This window comes from Chenopodium quinoa, unplaced genomic scaffold (assembly GCF_001683475.1).
Source record: "Chenopodium quinoa cultivar QQ74 unplaced genomic scaffold, ASM168347v1, whole genome shotgun sequence".
Lineage (NCBI taxonomy): Eukaryota > Viridiplantae > Streptophyta > Magnoliopsida > Caryophyllales > Amaranthaceae > Chenopodium > Chenopodium quinoa.
The window spans coordinates 5,867,373-5,887,997 of record NW_018745410.1 but is presented as its reverse complement, the minus strand read 5'-3'; the positions used below and the strand labels follow the sequence as shown (position 1 = coordinate 5,887,997).

The window sequence follows — 20,625 nt, the reverse complement described above, 5'->3', positions numbered from 1 at the left end:
TGACACCTTGATCTGAAACTGTTGACTAATTATCATGGTTTATTTGATGATGGATGAAATGAGTTGTGGCAACATTTTGCGATTTCCTGTTACTTGTGGCAACATAAGTTTGCTACTGGAATTGAGCATTTATTATTGAATTGGCTCTGTTGTGAAGATTGTGTAACAATGTGAGATGGTTGTTGTTTCAGACAATTGAGAAATAGAGATGCCGCGATGAGATCAAGAGAAAGGAAGAAGATGTATGTCAAGGATTTGGAGATAAAGAGTCGGTATATGGAAGCGAAGTGTAGGAGATTGGGGAGTGACCTTTGTGTAAATGTGGTCAAAATTGATAGTTACCTTATATTTGTAAATAGTGACTTCTATATACATGCGGTCAATGTTGTCAAAATTGATATAATTACCTTATTTTTATATACAGTGACCTTCGTTATTTTCATATATAGTGACCTCTGTACAAATGTGGTCAAAATTGATATAGTTACCTTATTTTTGTATATAGTGACATTTATGTAAATGTGGTCAAAATTGATATAATTACCCTATTTTTGTATATAGTGACCTCTAAGTAAATATTGTAAAAATTGATATAGTTACCTTATTTCTATATATAGTGACCTTGGTATAAATGTCATCAAAATTAATATAACTTGATATAATTACCTTATTTTTGTATATAGTGATCTCTGGGTTGTTTCACACTATCAGATTATCTAGTGAACATTCAATGGCTAAGATTGCTTGTTTTTAGTTTTCACCATAAGCTCTGTTTTCAGCGGAACCTCCCCGTATATATATATATATATAAAGGGGAGTTTTTTCCCGAGTTTTTAGAGAGTCATGTAGGATCTAATTTTCTCATTGCGCCATGTAGGATTATAAATCTTAATAGTAGCCAATTAAATAAGAGATTATTAATTTCTTTTAGAATTAAATAATTCAAATGCCATGTAAGCAAAATTGGCGAATAAGATTTTTAAGTTTAAATTAATTAAATATTATATATTATCTTTTAATATTAGGAATTATATATAACAAATTTTAAGCTCATAAATACAAAAAAAAAAAAAATATTATTTAAAAAAAATCAAACAAATCGTGCATCGCATGGGTTTAATCCAGTAATTATACGTAATTAACTAATATTTGAGAACGCTTGACTATCGGCGCAATGCGCGCGATAGGACTGCTAGTCATCTAAAAGCTGCCCCTCTCCCTTCTCTTTCTCTCTCCTCTCTTCGGTCTCCTTCCTCTTCTACCCCCTCTCTCTCCTCAAAACACCACCACGCACCACGCCACCGCGCACCGCACTGTTTTACAATCCAGCCATCACATATCACGCTTCGCCACCTCCGAGTCACCATTTAGCCACCGCAGAAGCCAACCGTCGCCCCAAGCAAAACGCACATTAAAAAGTCAAGGTTAGAATATCGATTTTTTTTCCTGATTATAATTAATTTGTTTATCTAATTGTAAATTTAGTTTATATTTCTTGAGATGATTGTATAATTGCGAATTGAGATTGACGGTGCCGGCGCCGCGAGTTGGGCATGTTCCAGAGTTGTGACCGTTGTTTGAACAATGAGAACACCGCCTTGTTATGGCGGAGTAAAATGGATGTTTCAAATTTTTAGAAAAAATGGATTTGCATGTGGGGTTGAAAAAAATTATTAAACGAAATAAATTGGTGATATTGGATTATGATTTATGAATATATAATTGTAAATTTGGGTAAATTGGATTGGATATTGAATTGGGTATATAATTAGATGAGATGTTTTGAATTTTGATTTCATGATTTATAGAAGAAAAGTAAATTTTGAGAACATAGAAGAAGAGTAAATAGAAAATGAGGGTTTATTTTTTATTTATTTTTTAATTTTTTAAAATTTTTTTTTTTTAATTTTTGTGTGTGTTTTTTTGTAGATTATTTATAGGAGTAAGAAAGAAAGAAAATGGGTAATAATCAGTTTTAAATTTTGGACGGTTGTTTTTGGGTTGTGTGGGTGGGTTAAAGGTGGGTTGCGGTGGGGCTGTGGGTGTGGGTGGGTTTTCCTTGGTGGTGTGTGGGTGGGTTAAAGGTGGGTGTTGGACGGTTTTTGACAATATACGGACTATTCTCGGCCATCGTTGATAAGACTTTTTCTTGTAGCGAGGGGATGGATGGAAAACTACTTACTACCCTCTGCAATTGTTATCATTGCCATTGTGAGAATAACATGATATTATAGCGTTAGTCTTATCTGAGAAACATGTTAACAATTTGTAATAACACTATAATTGTGTGAACAGTCCTGAACACTTCACATCAATTGCTTTGTGGTTAATTTAAAATGTTTTCTCACTGTTGTCTTTATTTTAGGTTCTCGTAGGAAGATAGTTTATTTTGGATGGGTGGAGTCTATAAATTTGTAATAACACTATAATTGTGTGAAGACTTCACAACAATTGCTTTGTGGTTAATTTAAAATGTTTTCTCACTCTTGTCTTTATTGGATAATCTTTTAGGTTTTCATCAGGAAGATAATTTATTTTGGATGAGTGGAGTCTATAAATAAAGCAATGAATAACCGCTCAGAGCTTGGTAGACCCACCTCAGGTACTTGTATGTTTTTGCAAATTGCAAATAACTCCTCGTTATGATTTATGAAATCCCCAAACATCTTATCTCCACTTGTTGGGGTTTCTTGCCTCGATTTTTAACACCAACTCCAAGGTTTATGATTAATGATCGCAAGAGACGTCTATGAACCTCTCTACTAGTCTAGATTAATTAGGGTCAACACTTTGTGTTTAGACCTCTTGGAGAATCCTACATTTCTATCAAGAATGCAAATTATACTAGGTCATTTTGTTGTCGTAATTTCAGGAGCTATTGGATGATTGGATTATAAATGTGTTTTTTTTTTAATTTTTTTAATTTAATTTAATTTTAAATAAATTGCAAGAGGGTTGACAAAGCCTGTTTGAAATCTTACCTCATTCCATTTTCAGGTAAAAGAAGGCTTAAGGATCTACTGCTTCAAAAGGATAACCGCTGTTGTGCTGATTGCAGTGCGCCAGATCCTAAATGGGCGTAAGCTGTTCTGTTATGATTCTATCAAATTATTATTTTTAATTATCTACACTCCCTTTGTAGTATTTTTTTTTTTCTTTCAATGCTCATTTTAGTTTCAATTTCATTCTTGTTGGCTATTTAATGCTTTTTTGAGAAGCACCAGTTCTTCAGGAAGAAATTTCCCAATTTAATACTTTTAACTGAAGGCACTCGATCCATTTCATTAATGGAAATTCTGCTGATTTCGATACAATCCTTGTACATCTTTGTCCGCAATTCTTGTGATTGAACCCAAATAGCTTCACGTATATCTCTCCATCTCTCTCCTTACTTTCTTCACTATCAACTTGTTTCTGCTATCATAGAACTCGGTCATGGCCCATATTTCTCCAGCCCATTTTTCACTTAAATGTGTATCCCATTATCCCCTGCTTCTAAAATGTTCAACCCCAGACCTCAGTTATATAATTGTTTGGACTTTGGAGTGAATTGCAATTTACAGTTTTGTTTGCATTCAGATCTGTGCTTCTTAGAATTAAAAACGCAATATCAAGTATAAGGAAGCAAAGATATTATTATGTAATGTGTATACAGTGCATGCTTGTTGTATATGCAACATAAACTCGATGTACCTAGAGTTTTGTGTGTGGGAGTGTGCGTTTGTGTGTTTGTACATATATGTAACTTAGTGAATGGTATGCAAGTGTGCGTACATATATGTAAAATAGTGAATGGTAAGGCAAGAACGGTATGCAAGACTGCAAGTGAACGGTTTACAGCAACTGCAAGGTCTTATGGACTTTAAGTACATAGATTCTCTTTGTGATCCTTCTGTGCTTGTAAAACTGCTAAATTTCTGCTTGTGTTGGGTCCTTTGCAAATACTCAACACACCCTTAGGCTTAAGATATCTGCTTTCCATTCTTTTGTCATTCTTACCCTTTTTTCCAAGAAGCATCCACTAGTACTAGTAGTATAGCAAATAAGGGTAACAGGTGTGGTAATAATGGTTGTTATCACATGTGAACAAGGGTTAGGAGGGGATTTTGTGTGTGAACAGCCAAAAAGGTGAAGAAAACATACCAAGTAAAGAAATGGTGCAATTAATATGCAAACTTTTAAGAAAAGAAAAGAGTACAATTATAAAAAAAAAAAAAAAGAGAGGAAGTAATTGTAATTATAAATGTTCAAAATTGTGCATTAGCACATTTTAAGTGTTGTGAATATTATGAAATGGAGGGAATATATTCTCCTTGGACATAGTGGCTGAGTTTGGTTATAGTGTTTTACTTTTATAATTCTTTCTTTTTAACTCATTTTCTTATATGGTCAGTCAATACTCAATAGTGTTGAATGTATTCTCATTCACACGATCCTTTTGTAACATTTTTGCTTTTATCTAAAATGGTTCTTATTTTAGTGTGACTATTTAATTTAAATATAAAGTTATTTATGAATGTTACATATTAGAATATGCTTGGCACAATGGTGATTGGGATTTACCATATGCATGACTATTACTGAGAAATATATATATTCTTGATTTAATTTTTATAATATTAAACGCATTGTAGTTCTTTTCGACAGCATGTCCACGTATATTAACTTGTTGCAATATCAAGTTGAAGAATTCTGCATTTCTACACTTATAGTAACATATTAGTGATTTGTTTTTATTCTTTTCAGCTTGCTGATTTTATCATAGAATTGATTTTTCTTTTTTTCAGATCTGCAAATATCGGAGTTTTTATATGCTTAAAATGTTGTGGTGTGCATAGAAGCCTTGGAACTCATATATCAAAGGTACTTGCACAAGTACATTGTATTGATCATCTTAGTATGTTAGTAATTTTCCCAATTTAAGCAGTTAGTGGATTTATTTTATACTTTCCCTGTTTTCTTTTATTTGTAACACACCTTCATAGCACACACTTTGAGGAAAAGATTAGGTAATACAAACGGACAAAATCCAATCCTTTTTTTTTAATCTTCTCAATTGTAAATGTTTTTTCTATTACTTCCTCCCATATCAATGGCGGTTTTTCAGGGTGCAACTGTTTTTTATTTGTTTTTATTTCAGGTTTTATCTGTGACATTAGATGAGTGGTGTGATGAAGACATTGATGCGATGGTTGAGGTTGGCGGAAATTCTGCAGCTAATGCAATATATGAGGCTTTTATTCCAGATGGATTCTCAAAACCTGGACCTGATGCAAGTCATGATGATCGTATGAGATTCATCAGGTTTGTCGCCTGAATTCTCTTTCAAATAGCTGTTACCAGATCTAATATGCAGTATTTAGACGAATGTCTCCCCTCTAAATTGCCTATCTCTAACGCTTTATTATGTCTCGCTCTACATATTATCCTTTATGCTCAAGTCGCAATATTTGGAGTAATTCAATACATTTAACATGACTGTATGACACTAACACTTTATGTTTAGCTATTTACTGTAAAGTGGCTGTTGAGGTTCAAATGTTCAATGATTTTTTTCTTATAAATAGGCATAGCATTGGCTTTGGTGGAAACAGAGCACTTTGTATTTATTTATAAACTTTGTCAATTGTCAATGTAGATCTAAGTATGAGCTTCAGGAATTCTTGAAACCTAGCTTGCGAATTCTTTCAATGTCTTCTGCAAAGACCTCGCTTCAGCCAAGCTTTTCCAAGAAGCTAATGAGTAGTTTCCGAAGTTCACAATCATCAAAAGTATCGGAAAGCTATGTAAGTTTGTCCTTTTAGTTTCTTCTATTCGTATTCTTCTTGCAGCTGATCTTGAACTGTAATGTGAAGGGAAAAAAATTTATATATAATGTCCCAAAACAGAAACCAAAGCTATCAATTAGTGTTTCCCATGTTCTGAGGGGCTAGTATGGTAAACTATTTTTGTTAAGCTACTTACTGCCCTCAAGCTCCTTGTATCATTGCAGTTCTCCTGTCTTACTGTATTTTTTGTAAATTTTTCATCTTTTAATACCCATTAAGATGTTTGTAACGAGGATAGTTACTGGACCAACCTAGGTTTAGCTATTGTGCTTGAATGCTCTTATTGAATTCTGAAATAAGAGCATAGGACTAATACTTATCTGATTAATTTCTTTTTAAGTTTATTGGTATTAATTGTCAAATTGATTTTTGATATGATTAAGAAACTTTTGTTATTACGTTGGTTATGTCTATAATGAAAGGATGTCTAACTAGTGCACACTTTTGATTTATGAACTTGTTGAACAGGAAGGAATGGTAGAATTTATTGGAATATTGAAGGTTAAAGTAGTAAAAGGGACAAATTTGGCCGTCAGAGACATGTTATCTAGTGATCCTTATGTTGTCCTTAATCTAGGGCAGCAGGTGAGTTACGCAAACTTAACATTTTGGTAATTATTTCAAGGTGCAGGAATAAAATCTCATTGGATATTGCAGTTGTCAGTTACATACTATTTGGTTACTCCTTTCAGCTTTTTCGTGTTCATAGCAAATGACTATATTACTGTATGGTTATCTATGTTTTCATTGACATGTTGCAACACCCCCCACCCTCATGCCCGCACACATACGCACCGAAATTCTTTTTTTTTAAATATTAAATGTGCCCATATTCCATTTTGAGGTTTTCACACAGTTTTTCTTTTTCTTTTTCCCTTAATAATATAAAATGTACCCGCATGCCATTTTGAGGTTTTATATTTGCTAAAACTCCTTTCACTTACATTATATTCCCCCCCTCCCTCCTACTACAATTAAACCTTTGCACTCCACTCTCTCCAACTTTATCTACTTATTTTATATGAGTTATATACACCAAACAGCACTGAACTTTGGCAAAAGTAAACTTAATTTGTTTCAATTAGAGTACTCCAACGGTCACCGGAGGTAAAGAATCCGATATTAACGACTTGTAACCGGGTGCTTCCTATTGTACCCGGTTTTCATATTTAAAAAAAAATTAAATTAATTGATTTTTATAATGATTAAAAAAAAAGCCCCCTTCCGTTACTCTTTCCTCTCCCCAACTGAACTAGCCCCCACCCGTACCCGTTCCCGTTCGCCGGAGCCATCCCACCCTCTTCCCCGCCGAACAGTCACATCCCCACCCATTTCCCGAATTCTCCTTACCTGCACTTCTCCTCACCATAATTCACCTGCTGCTTCTCCAACCTTAACACACCTCAAACCCTGCAACATCCATGGCTGATTTGCACACTGCTTCTCCAACCTTCACACACCTTATAAATTTTCCCGCATACCTCACAGCAGCCGCACCATGCATCCTCACATATCGATAATATTCCTCTCACCAACAATCGACAATTATACCCTGCCACGACCCCCAAACCGCCGCTACAGCAGCTCCTCTCTATCAGTCCCACCAAAGCACTCAGCAGCCGCCATTTACAGCAATTTATGCCCCAAAGCAGCCCAAAATGCCTTTACTTATCCAATTTGTACCGAATCATCAAATTAACAATTCGGTTTTTCAATTTTTAATCACTCAAATCAAACAAGAAAATGAATTCGTATAATCAAATTAATCGAATTGAAATTGTTAATGGTAGTAGAAAAATCAATTTGCAAATTTGAGGTGGATCGGAGTGGTGGATCGGAGTAAATTGGTTTGAGAGTGTGAAAATCAGAAAATTTTGTTCTTTGGTTGCTGAAGGTTACTAAGTTTAATACTCTACCAGAAGTACTCTAGTTGTAACATTTCAAAGTTCAGTACTCTAATTGAAACTTTGGCCAAAGTTCAGTACTATTTGGTGTATATATGTCACGGTCCGGGAGCTTGGACCCCGAAACGTGCGGTGGCTCTAGCCTTTTGGCGGCAAGAACGCTAGCCTTTAGCGGAATAGGGGCTTGCGAGCACAAAGCAACACAAGCGGGCAATTAAATCAAAGAGCACTCACGCCTATTTGGGCGACGGAGTGCGGGTGGTCGGGGCTTGTGACGGTTGATAATTTAAGGCAGGCACAAGCGGGTCCGAACCACGAGTTCTTAGTGCATCAAGTTGGTTTGGAGGGGAGCTATTATGCAAGTAAGACACAATATCTATAAAGGTCTAACAACAAACAAGCATAAGAGCAAAGCAACACTTAGTAGAAGGCTTAAGATTTCATTAATCATTCACCCCCTAAAGAGCTTTAAATGACATACAAGGAGAATCCCCACTGAACACTGAACACTGATTTGACAGTAACACAATAATGAGACCTCAAGCTAAGAAAGCATAAACTAAATTCTAGGAAAGCACCTAAAGGGAAACTAATACATCAAAAGGAGTTGGATTCTAACATCCTCCCCCACTTAAGTTGTCGACTTACAAGAGTTACAATCAAAATTAGAAGGTCCTAAACTATCTCGAGTTTCTGATGCGCCGTTGATGCGGCTGACTTCTGGAATCTTTGCTGACTCTTGAGCTAGGTCTTCTTTGTTGACGAGGAGCTTGTCTACGGGGTCGCTCGGCTCGAACATCTTGTTGAGAGCTTCATCTCTAAATTTCCTCGTGGGAGTGGGGTCTGTTTAATTCTTGGGGAGAGCTGCTTCCACGATCATCTGTTGGGGAGCTGCTTCCTTGAGAATGTGGTGGAGAGTTTCAAGTTGTGGCTGGTGCCTCTTGGGTGACCATTTTCTTTGTGATCCCTTGCACGTGCCCTGCGTTGTTTGCTCGACCACTGCTTTTCCTCTCTCTTGGGAGGTTCTTCTTTGGTATCTCCGGGCTCGTCGCTCTTTGCTTCGAATCGGGTGTCTGATTCTGTTTTTGGCGGGGGTGCATCTGGGATGTTGCTAATTCGTTGGGCTTCATCTCCTGCTTCTCTGAATCTCTGGGGCGAGCTTGTTTCTTCGATGTTGCCTTCTTCTCTGGCTCCATCACTCGCATTGCCGAAAGGTATCGGACTTCTGGTTCTTTCTCAGGTGCTATCATTCTCATAGCACTCAAGCGTCGTATGGAACCCATCCTGTATGTGGGCTCCTCATCGCCGCTAGTCTCTTTTGTGGCCTCCTGCACGGACATGGATGACAATCTCTTTTGGATCTTGTCAAGCTCTTCTTTATGCTTGCAATCCCACCATTTGTGTGGACCTCGACAAAGTATGCAGTTCATCGCCCTTGTGTTTGCTGAGGATGCGCCGGCCCTTGAGTTTCCAGGTTGGGGGAGGGGGTAGATGTTAATCTTTGTGCATCACCTCCTCCACTTCTTCTATGATAAGTATTGATGGTGTTGGATGATACTCGTGAGCCATTCTCTGTACCCTTTGGAGAGTTTGGAGACGGACTGTTAGAGCGTGTTGACGTCCCACTTGATTCATTCTCGGATTGACGACCCTTTCCGACTGAGTAGTCCATCAATCTCTCAGCACCACACATGGCAGCAGCAAGGGTATCAATATTCTGCCTCAAAATCTCTCGCTGCGCCCATTCCTTTAACCCGTTGACAAAGTTGAACACCCGATCTTTCTCATTCATGTCTGTGATGTCCAACATTATAGCCGAGTATTCCTTAACATAGTCGCGAAGAGAACTCTTCTAGCGGCACTCTTGCAACTTCATCCCAGGGTTACAAGGTTCGCGGTACGTTGGCCCGAACCGCGACCTGGTTCGTTTGTACCGGAACACAGTACAAACGCGACTCAGGTCGCTCTGGAGGTCGCGATTCGAGTCGCTAGAGTCCACGAACCGATTTCATAGCTTTTTAAGGGAAAAAGAAAGGGAAAAAATGGAGAAACCTCCATTAAAATCGATAGAGTTCTTGAAATAGGAGAGAGAAACTAATTGTGCAGGTGAGAGGAGAGAGATAGTGGGTTGGTCCTCAGCTAGTCGCGAGGTTTGGGCGGCTTGATCTTCATCGCACCAACCCTATGTGCGTCTCTGCCCACAGTGTGCATTAAGGTAGCACATTTCTCAAGTGCTTCATCGGCTTGTCCTTTAAACAAATTGTAATTGTTCGCGGAGAGCATCTTTATCTTCCATCAATTTCACAATTTGCTCGGCTTGCTCGCGCACAATGACTTGTAGCTGGGACCATTCGTCCGCTTTCGTCTCGATCCAACCGAGTCTTTCCTCTATGAATTCCATCTTTGTGTAGCCCTCCTTGGTGCCTACACGGGTTGCTTGCGACGAGATTTGGGCGTCGGCTCTGATACCAACTGTCACGGTCCGGGAGCTTGGACCCCGAAACGTGCGGCGCGCTCTAGCCTTTTGGCGGCAAGAACGCTAGCCTTGAGCGGAAGAGGGGCTTGCGAGCACAAAGCAACACAAGCGGGCAATTAAATCAAAGAGCACTCACGCCTATTTGGGCGACGGAGTGCGGGTGGTCGGGGCTTGTGACGGTCGATAATTCAAGGCGGGCACAAGCGGGTCCGAACCACGAGTTCTTAGTGCATCAAGTTGGTTTGGAGGGGAGCTATTATGCAAGTAAGACACAATATCTATAAAGGTCTAACAACAAACAAGCATAAGAGCAAAGCAACATTTGGTAGAAGGCTTAAGATTTCATTAATCATTCACCCCCTAAAGAGCTTTAAATGACATACAAGGAGAATCCCTAGTGAACACTGATTTGACAATAACACAATAATGGAACCTCAAGCTAAGAAAGCATAAACTAAACTCTAGGAAAACACCTAAAGGGAAACTCATACATCAAAAGGAGTTGGATTCTAACAATATAGCTCTATTTCATACACCCAGCCACTTTTTATTTTTTTATTTTATTTTTTAAATTTTTTTTTATTGCATCTGTCTTGCTTTTGATTAATGTTTTGATTGATTGATTGATCTGTCTTGCTTTTTATTCACCTTTTCTTACACCCTTATAACTACTCTAGGAACAAGTTAATGCGTTCATTAAAGCAAGTAGAGGGAAATATATAAATTATGATATTAGTTTTATTCCTCTATATTTTTTACATCAATGATACCCTAAACGTGGTACGTGGCCCGATCCAGTCTTGGAACCTGGTACTTTCACGTACCATTTCCTCGTCAATGGTGGCAAATTATATCGTGGCTCCGACTTTAGGATTATCATCTTTTAGATTTTAGATTACTACAATGATGCTTGTTTATGGTTACATTTTCAGATTATATGTTTAAGATGGTGATCATTAATTGGGGATGGTGAATAGTATTAAAATATGTTTTATTTATTAATATTTGTTTATTTAAATTAAATGTGGGCAACTACCATATGTATCCTTACTCTTTGTTATTGGAAGGTGGACCCTTATTATTCTTTAATTTGCTTAGTAAGTACTCTACTTATTTTCTCTAATTTATTTATTACAATGGTTTACAACTATATGTTATGTAGATATACTAATATATATTGATACTAGGAGTACTTCTTTTTCTCTTGGTTCAAACCTAGCACAAAACTACAATCTTATAGATTAAACCAATGTCTTGGGTACTTTAGAGGCTGTGTTCCAACGTCCAAGTTCCTGTTCCCGTTTCAAGTTCCGAAACGTCTTGTATTTCATGCAACGGTTGTCTACATAAAAAAATCAATATGTGGAGTCTTTTGCCCCTTGTTAAAGCCAAGGATGCACGAATATGCCAACCTCTTGACGTTTTCCGTACTGGGGACGGGTACGGCCCGGATACATCCCCAAGGCGTACCCTTGAAAAGTGGTACGAGAAAAAAAATTTGGGGACGGCTGGGAGCAACTTTAGAGACGTTTCGGGGACGGATTACCTCCTTTTTCGACATCCCCAATAGAAGCCCAACCCAATTTCTTTTAAAAAAAAATTACTTACCCGATTTTGATTTCTCGAAAACCCTAAAATTTGAAGAAGCCACCTACATTTTTTAGCACCTGCAGCGACACCAGTGAAGGTCCCAGGCAGCCATTACTAAACCTTTGAGAGAGGAGAGGAAGAGGAAGGGTTTTTTTTTTTTAAAAAATAAAATAAAATAATATTTAACTTTTTACTCTGTTAATTTTTTTTAATGTTTCAATTGGTATAAAATAATGATATAAAGTACTGTAGCTTATTGTACTAGTAGAAGTACAATATGGAATTGGAAATAGTAAAACATTATCACGTGGAATAGATAAAGTAGCTATAATTGTATTTAAAAAAAAAGATAACTTAGCAATAATCTGTAAGTTTTTTACTCCCTTTTTTTTTTTTTCTTTTTTCTTTTTTCTTTTTTAGTCTTACTTACTCCACATCTATTACTATGACTCATATTCAATAGAATTTAGGATTTTTTTTTCCTTTTTAAAAACATAGTATGGATTATTTTATAAACATCGTATGAATTTTAATATTTCTGTTTTTTTTTTCCATACCCGTTTTTTGGAATTTTCATTTTGCCTTTTTCCGTCCCCATATCCGTACCCGTATTCGTTTTAGTGCAACTTGGGTTAAAGCTAAAAGATTTTAGAGTTAAAATTCTGATTTGGACAATGTAGCTTGGAACATGGGATGTTCCAAAATTTGGTATGAAACAAAAACGGGGAAAACAACTTCTAAAGTACTCAGGAAGTTGGATTATTTTTAATGATTGTTCTTTGTGCTAGACTTCAGGCTTGAACAATGAAAGACTCCTAGTTATTTATTTATACAACTGTAAACCATTTTAATAATCCCTCTGTATTTTATAACTTGCTCCATTTCTCTGAATATGGAGTTTTAGGATGAATAGTAGAAAGTATTATGATGAAAAACAAAATTGAGTATAATTGGGGAGGAGGAGAGAAAATTTGAAAAATATTAAAAAAAAGATGATGAGATCACTAGTGGGAAGGAAAATAGTAAATTATTATTAAAAGTTTACAAAAAAGGAAACATAGCAAGTAATAAAATATGATTGCAAAAGGAAAGTGGGACAAGTAATAAAATATGGAGGGAGTTAATAAATGAAAGAAATTTTTTTGGAAAAAAAAAAAAAAAACACTATAGGAGTAGTTCTTAAAATATACAAGGAAAAGAAGGGTCTACTTTCCAATAAATCAGAGGAAGGATATTTGGGTGGTTGTTTCCATTCAATTTGAATAATCAACTAATCATAAATAATAATAAACATATTTTACTAAATGTAACACTATTCAGCTTCTTCTACCGTAGGCGTAGGTTACCATCACCATGATGATATGGTTTGCCACCTTTGACTATCCAAAATGTGAAACTTTGCGTACCGGTATGGGAAAGTACAGCAGGACAAATGACCCGGAGTGTCGCCACAAACCACGTTCTGGGTATCCCTGGTTGTTGACTATAGTTGACTTTTGTCTTACTGGAGTATCTATGAAGAACCTTTTCTTTCAAATTTGTGGGGTTGACGCATGATTCTGTATGCATTCTGCCTCCCCCCCTCCCTCCTCCCCTCCCCGGTGGGATACCCTAAGGGTTGATGCCTCTAGGCTGATATTTTTGGTGTGTGTCATACTTGGTTTTTCAGTTAGCATAGATTTATATAAACCATCGCTGTATAAACTTTTTTTTTTTTTTTTTTTTTTCCCTCAATGTTCAAATTCTTAATTTACTGTCCCAGGCTGTACAAACATCTGTTGTAAAGAGCAATCTGAATCCAATTTGGAAGGAGGAACTTATGCTTTCTGTACCTCAACGATACGGATCTGTAAAATTGGTAATTTTTCCCTTTATTTTTCTCATGACTCCATCAGGTGCTCTTATTTACTTTGCTATTTGGGCAATGTGCTTTTCCTGCTGGTTGCTTTTATCTATTCAGTGGCACAATTGTGTGAAACTTGCTTTTCATATGGATAACTGTGAAATAAATTCATGATGTTGGTTATTATCTACATTTCAGTGTATATGATTATTATGGATTTAATTTAATTCCTTCAATTTTGTATACACAGTAGTTTCCTAAAAAAATATTGAGCTGAATCAATAGTTCTCAGGTTTAGAAGTGAGACCAACTGCACTGTATTAGCTAAAAACTCTTATTTGCCTTTATTTGATCTTATTATTCTAAATAAATTGATTAAAATTTGTTGATAGCTTAGCTTAATTGTGTTTAGGGGTCAAAAAACAAAGTATTGAGGTCATATTTTAGAAATTTGAACCCTAATTAGTAGGGTTTAGTTTTAACTTGATATTTGGAACCCGTTAAACAGTTAAACCGAATCATAAAATCTTGGAATCGGGCTTGGAACTTTCGGCTACACGATTATATATATAATTGTTAAAATTTTTCGATATATTTGAGAAGGTTTATAAAGCGGGAAGAAAATAAATGTTTTATATTTGTAAGGAAATTTGTGGTAAACCACCGTAAAAAAAGTTTTAAAACCCACTAAATTTTAAATTTTTGTCGTAACTTGTCACCACCAACAGAACAAATGACCACTGAATCGTTAGTAGTCAACATTCATTTTCCTGTAGGTGCTGGTGAATTACAACAAAATATTTTAATTGAGTGGTTTTTTATGACATGTTTTTTAAATGATGGATTTTCACAAAAACAAATTTCCTATATTTAACTGTATGTGTTAATATTTTCTAATAAATATAATTTGATGTTCTATCTAGCATAATTTTTTATGTTTCTTAAAAATTGGATGCATATCGAATTTGAACCTTTTTTTTATTTGCACATGTAGTTCAAAAAATACGTAGTATAAAACATATGCATATAAAGATCTTACTCCCTTCGTTTTTAAATACTTGCTCCATTTTTCCATGCGTGGAGTTTTAGGAGAAATTGGAGAAAGTAATAAAATATGGAGAAAGTGGGGTAGGAGGAAAAATAAAAAATTGTAAAAACCAATAGTAGTTTGAGAGAATTGGAGGAGAGAATGTGAAATTAATAAAATATAATTTATGTTAGGTCCACCATCCACCAGGCGAGAGAAATGACTTAAATATTGTAAAAGCTGTACAAATAAGGAAATGGAGCAAGTACCTAAAAACGGCCGAAAATGAAAAGTGGAGCAAGTATTTAAAAACGGAAGGAGCATATACTAATATACTCCATGTATGAAAATTTTACATACTTTTTTTTTTTATTTATTATTATTTTATTATTTATTTATTTTATTTTATATATTTAAGGTTTCAATAATGCTCTTTCTTAAGCTGAACAGATACATTCAACAACCTTTGTATTTGGAATGCATGTATTACATTAGTATTTTTAGATAATAATATTCAATTGGTTCATAACTTTATTATTTGGAACAATCCGGTTTATTTTTGTTGGAAGCTGGAACCACCAATTTAAGTTCTGGGTACCTAAAGTTTTTGCATGTGGATTTGAATTTATTTTATTTTTCTCTATAAATCAATTTTCCCCTAATCCTATTTGGTTTTCTTATTTGGAATAGAGAATAAATTCTGAAAAGCGATGATTAAAAATTGGAATCTATTAGGGGTGAAAGTTCGGTTTTCGGTTTGGTTTTTTGCACAAATCGAAACCGAACCACCATAATTTGGTTTCATGATTTTGCAAACCACACCGCACCACTTTAGCTTTGAAACCGAACCAAACCAAACCACCTATATTTCGGTTTTCTAAAACAAAAACCAAACCGCAAGCAACATAAACATCAAATTTAGCAAAAAAAACCGAACCAAACCACACCAATCAAGACCGAACCAAACAAAACTGAACCCCTAACCTAGATCCGCACCCACCATAACCCACCGTATTTCACCCTTCCACCATGCCCTAACCCTAGATTGACTCACCACCACAATTCAATCACACCACCATTAAAATAAAGTAGAAAATAAAACTTAAACCAAAGTAAACGAAAGAAAAAAGAGGACATACCTCACGTCCTCACCTTCCACCAAAAGACGTCGATTTTGGATTTTAAAGGTCAAATTTAACCATAAAAACTCTAGATCTAGAGTTTTTAAGGTCGAATTTGACATGAAATCCCTTTAATTGATGGTGTTTGAAATGAAAAACCTTTAGTAGATGCCTTTGATGGAGTTCGAAAACCTCGAAATCGTGGGCTAGAGGGGAAAAGAGGAGATGAGAGTGAAAGTGGAGAAGATGAAGACGAAAGGAGAGAGAGCGAGAAGAGAGAGGGCGGAGAAGATGAGAGAGGGGGCGAAGAAGATGAGAGATGAGAAGATAGCTTAGATTAGGGTCTTTTTTCTTTATATACTTAAGATAAAATATGTTGGGTTTGGATAATTTTTGAGATTGGGCCTAAATTTCGGTTTTTTCGGCTTTTCACTTTCTCAAACCGAAACCGAACTACAACCGAAATATTTATTTTTTCAAAAACGAAATCAAACCACTTTTGAAAAAAACTGAACCATATTTGTTATTCGGTTCGGTTTTAAACCGAGTTTGTTTCACCCCTAGAATCCATGCATATAGGGAAACAATAAATTTTCGAAATTTTACATTAAATAGTCTCATTTTTCAAAATAACAAATACGAAAAGGAAAATGCTATACATAGTCCTTAAGGCTACATAAATTTAGAAAATCATGACTAAAACACACTAATTACACTGATTTACGCGTGTTTTTGTCATGAATTCCTAATTTTATACAATTTTCGTAAGTGTTTTTAATGCTTATATATATAGCTCTAAGGGCTATGTATATCATTATCTATAAGAATCATAAAGGAAAAAAGGGGGACTGTAATAAATGTGATTATTGGGAATAAAAAAATGATGATTAAAAATTGGATTCCATGCAAAGGGAATTTCACTTGGTGGAAGTTTTAAAGTTGTATGGAAAACAGAATAAAGTAAATTTTTTTTTGGCACATTAGCTAAATGGCCTAAATCAATAGATGAAATTGACGGAAATTTTTTATTATATAGGGAAAGATTTCATGTGGAAAGATTTAAATATTCAAATTGGGAAATAGGATTTAAGATAGTATTACCTCTGATTTTTTTTAGTTGCAAGTTTGGGGTATTATTTGAGAGATATAAAATATTTCAAAGTTGCAACTAAAAAAATTGGAGGTAGTAATAAGGATGTGTGATTTTTTTCCCCTTTTCAATATGAAAGGTATTTTGTGATAACATACAATGTTTGTGATACCATATGATAATTATATTGCAGCTGACATGGGCTATGACTGACTCGTGGATTAATAGTACATCAGTACTGCTACTGCCAAAGTGCCAAATAGTTATTGATTTATGTATCTGATGCATTCTATGGTTGGTATTTTCGTTTGTCTTTCACTGCAGAAAGTTTTCGATCATGACACATTCTCAGCTGATGACATCATGGGTGAAGCTGAGATCGATATCCAGCCGTTGATAACCTCGGCGATGGCTTATGGAGACCCAGGAATGTTTGGTAACATGCAGATTGGGAAATGGTTGAAATCACATGATAATGCCCTTGTAGAAGACAGCATTATTAACATTGATGATGGTAAAGTTAAACAGGAGATGCAATTGAAGCTCCAGAACGTCGAATCTGGAGAGCTAGAATTAGAAGTGGAGTGGATGCCTCTTGAGCAATAATCAGTTAATATTAAACCCCAGAATGTAAATGATTGGGGAAAAGAAAAATCACATGAACTTCACAATATTAGATGAAATAACCGCCAATGCCATTGTGAGATTTCAGTTTTCTATCTTCTGTCCTTTGTGTTTAATTTGTTTTTCATCTGTTTCATAATCACTGAAAGTTAGTGTGTACTATTGGTTTTAAAACTACAGCTATTCATTGAGAGAGTTTTACTTAAAATTATTGTATTGATAATTTTTTCTAAGATATTGAAAGTTAATCATGAAATCGGTTGATGTGTTATTATATAGGCCAACATCAGCGTTATACTTCCAAATAGCAATTGACTGGGTTCAAACACGTACGATGTACAAATCTTTATTAATAATTAAATTTAACATCACCTTCCTTCAATTCTAATCATTCTCATCTTATGGATTTTTTTTTATTTTTTTATTTTTTTTTTCAGACAATGAGAATTTCATAAATAAATAAAGGAAAATTACAACCTAAGAGAATTAAATCAAAACTAAAAACAACAAAACCCACTTAGCTAGACCAGTAGAGGAAAATCGAAGCGAATGATTACACCATTGTGCATCATACAAAATACGTCGGAGCTCAGAAAGCCAAAAGGTTTTTACCAAAACCTTTTCTTGGACCAAAAGTTGCCGAATGAACCCAAACCATGGAGAATGTCCGTTAATGCAAGCAAACACTAAAGAAGGGAACCGAAACTTGTCATAATACCTATGCGAAATCTCGGTGGAAGCAGTGTAGTGACAATACACCCGATAGTTGAAAGCACCCTGTTGCCGAAAAGAAAACCCATCACACGACTTCACTCCTAGGGATTGAAAAGCATAGCCACCTCCTAAGAGTCCAGGAGCCAAACCACAAGAGTCGAATTTTTCTACGACTCTACCAAGAGAAGCCTTACACCAAAATGTAGGTTTCTTTTCTGCAATTCTACCTATATAAAATGCAAGAAAATGGAGGACTTTGCTTACCCCAAACATTAAAGATGAAGAGCCTCCTTCAAGATTAAATTTTTAATGATGACTGTCTTTGTCATCATCAACACCAACACCGAAAAATGGGATGATAGTCAGTGAATGAAGACCCAAATCATCCCGCAACCAGAAACAACACAACAAGCAAACAAACCTCTCCCCTCAAACTTACCTTCTCCCTGCAAGAATACTTTCTACTTGTATAAATACCGCTAGCCTCTGGAAAATAGCACAAACACTAAGGACATCGCCCAAACTATCAAAGAGGGAAGCCACACATGCAACATGACAATCCCTTTGATATGTCTGTTTTATATAGTGTTTTACCCCCGTCCCGTGGTCATTATTAGTAGTGTTTTTGGCTCTTTCGGGCCACTTCTATTACTAATATGTGTTTTCTAGTGTTTTCGTAGTTTTGGTTGAGTTTTGCAGGGAATTGCACCTTTGGAGCATTTTCCCGGGATTTTTATGAAGCAACTATGAGCATTGGAAGAACACGACCACTTATGGAGCCCAAGGCCGGTTAGAGCCATCGAGCCGGTGATTAAGGGCTCGGTTATTTGGATCACGAGGCAATTGGACCATGTATTCGAGACCCGAGAGGAAATATGGATTGGCCCGAGAAATCTAGCCCAATCGAAGTCCAAATCCTTGAAGATAAAGACCGGGCCCGATCGGGTAAGCAATCGCCCAATCGGGCGGATGCGCGTGGGAGTGCCATCAAGGAAAGGCGCGCCCGATCGGGTGAGCTGCTAGCTTGATCAGGCGCGGCATCTAAGAAGACATGTGCGACAAAAAGGCGCGCCCGATCGGGCGGCCTCTAGCCCGATCGGGCGCGTGTTTCTGGAGAAGTGTTTTTGACGAGCAATTAGTTTCTAATTAGGAGTTGTTTTTAGTTTTGTTTAAATACGTTTTTGTACGGATTAATAGGGAGACTACTTCTACTTCTTCTTCCTTAGTCTTTCTCTCTCTACTTAGACTTCTCTCTCTAAACTCTCTCTCAAAAACCTTTGTTTTTATTTCTTTGATTAATTCCAGATTATTTTGGTAACGATTTCTCTTCCCTTAATCTTAGTTATTTATTTTATTCCTTTCACCATGACTTATTTTATTGCTTTGATTGGTTTAGTTTTTAATATGTGTGAGTAGTTTAATTTCTAGGGTTTATGGGGATCTAATAAAAAATATGAAGGGGTAAATAATTGTTGTTGATTATCAATGCTAGATTAATTTCCTATTGATTGGTTTAATGCTCTGTGACTAGATTAGGCCTATCTTTTATGCATGAGTTTGACAATATTGATTCAAGAATCGAGAGATGAGAATTAATGTTTAGGTCTAGTTTCAATAGGCAAGTTAATTTATAAATGGTTAAGTCAAGATTCGAGAGATGAGATTTAATACCGATAAATTAATTGTGTGATTGTAGCGAGAGCCCTTTACAATCTGGTTAGTTAATGCATTGATGATTGACTATTATTGATTGTTGGTATTACATGATAATTTCTTATTGAATTGTTTTAATGTTTTACAATTGCGGCTTGTAAAAGTATAGCAATATTAAATTGATGAATCGAGCAGATGTTAATTTGATATTAAAGACTATTTTCAATAAGAACTTAGATCTACTAAATTGCGAGAGCCTGTTAGATCTATGTTGGTTAATAAATTGCGAGAGCCTGTTAATCATGTTATTTATGCAATGTCAATGATTGATTACCCTATTTACCCCGGAGTATTATTTATTGGTGAACCTATGCCCTAGATCCTTTATATATTATTTTCTCCCTATTCCTACTCTTTTTAGTTTAGTTTCATATTCAACTATAAATATTGGTTACTTAAATAGTTTGGACTATAATAATAAATTAAGAGTAAAAAGACTAGTTTCCCTGTGGAGATCGACCCTACTTCCCTATCTACCTTAGTAAGTGATTTAGGTAATTATTTTTTGATTATGGGATACGACTTTACCCTGTCAAAATTTAGCGCCGTTGCCGGGGAAACGGTTTTATTTTTATTTCTGATTGTTTTTGTAGTCTAGATTATTTCTCTTTTGTCTCAGAGAGCGTTAGTTCTCTGAGACAAATCTCATACTTGCTTCTAGTTTTTGTTTATGCCCAGGTGTTCTAGATCAGGTT

The 20,625-nt window shown here is 35.8% G+C and overlaps 1 protein-coding gene across 2 annotated transcripts; it reads left to right on the top strand.

The window, feature by feature from the left end:
* Window positions 1-1,096: 1,096 nt before the first annotated feature.
* Window positions 1,097-17,533, top strand: LOC110713109 (ADP-ribosylation factor GTPase-activating protein AGD12-like). Of its 2 annotated transcripts, XM_021891567.1 has the most exons (10): window positions 1,097-1,424; window positions 2,512-2,602; window positions 2,998-3,079; window positions 4,788-4,863; window positions 5,141-5,304; window positions 5,639-5,786; window positions 6,297-6,413; window positions 11,237-11,305; window positions 13,561-13,656; window positions 17,204-17,533. In XM_021891567.1, exons 2-10 carry the CDS (start codon window positions 2,566-2,568, stop codon window positions 17,483-17,485), a joined length of 1,071 nt encoding a protein of 356 aa, XP_021747259.1. In that variant the 5' UTR covers window positions 1,097-1,424; window positions 2,512-2,565; the 3' UTR covers window positions 17,486-17,533. The 2 variants fall into 2 exon arrangements, with proteins under 2 accessions (XP_021747259.1, XP_021747260.1); XM_021891568.1 differs by lacking the exon at window positions 11,237-11,305 and having other exon boundaries at window positions 1,104-1,424.
* The last annotated feature ends 3,092 nt before the right edge of the window (window positions 17,534-20,625 follow it).

Coding starts and splice junctions, on each gene's coding strand:
- LOC110713109 (XM_021891567.1), top strand. CDS start 2,566: ATGAATAACCGCTCAGAGCTTGGTAGACCCACCTCAG. Junction 3,080..4,787: donor GCGCCAGATCCTAAATGGGC/GTAAGCTGTTCT, acceptor TCTTTTTTTCAG/ATCTGCAAATATCGGAGTTT. Junction 5,305..5,638: donor GATCGTATGAGATTCATCAG/GTTTGTCGCCTG, acceptor TTGTCAATGTAG/ATCTAAGTATGAGCTTCAGG.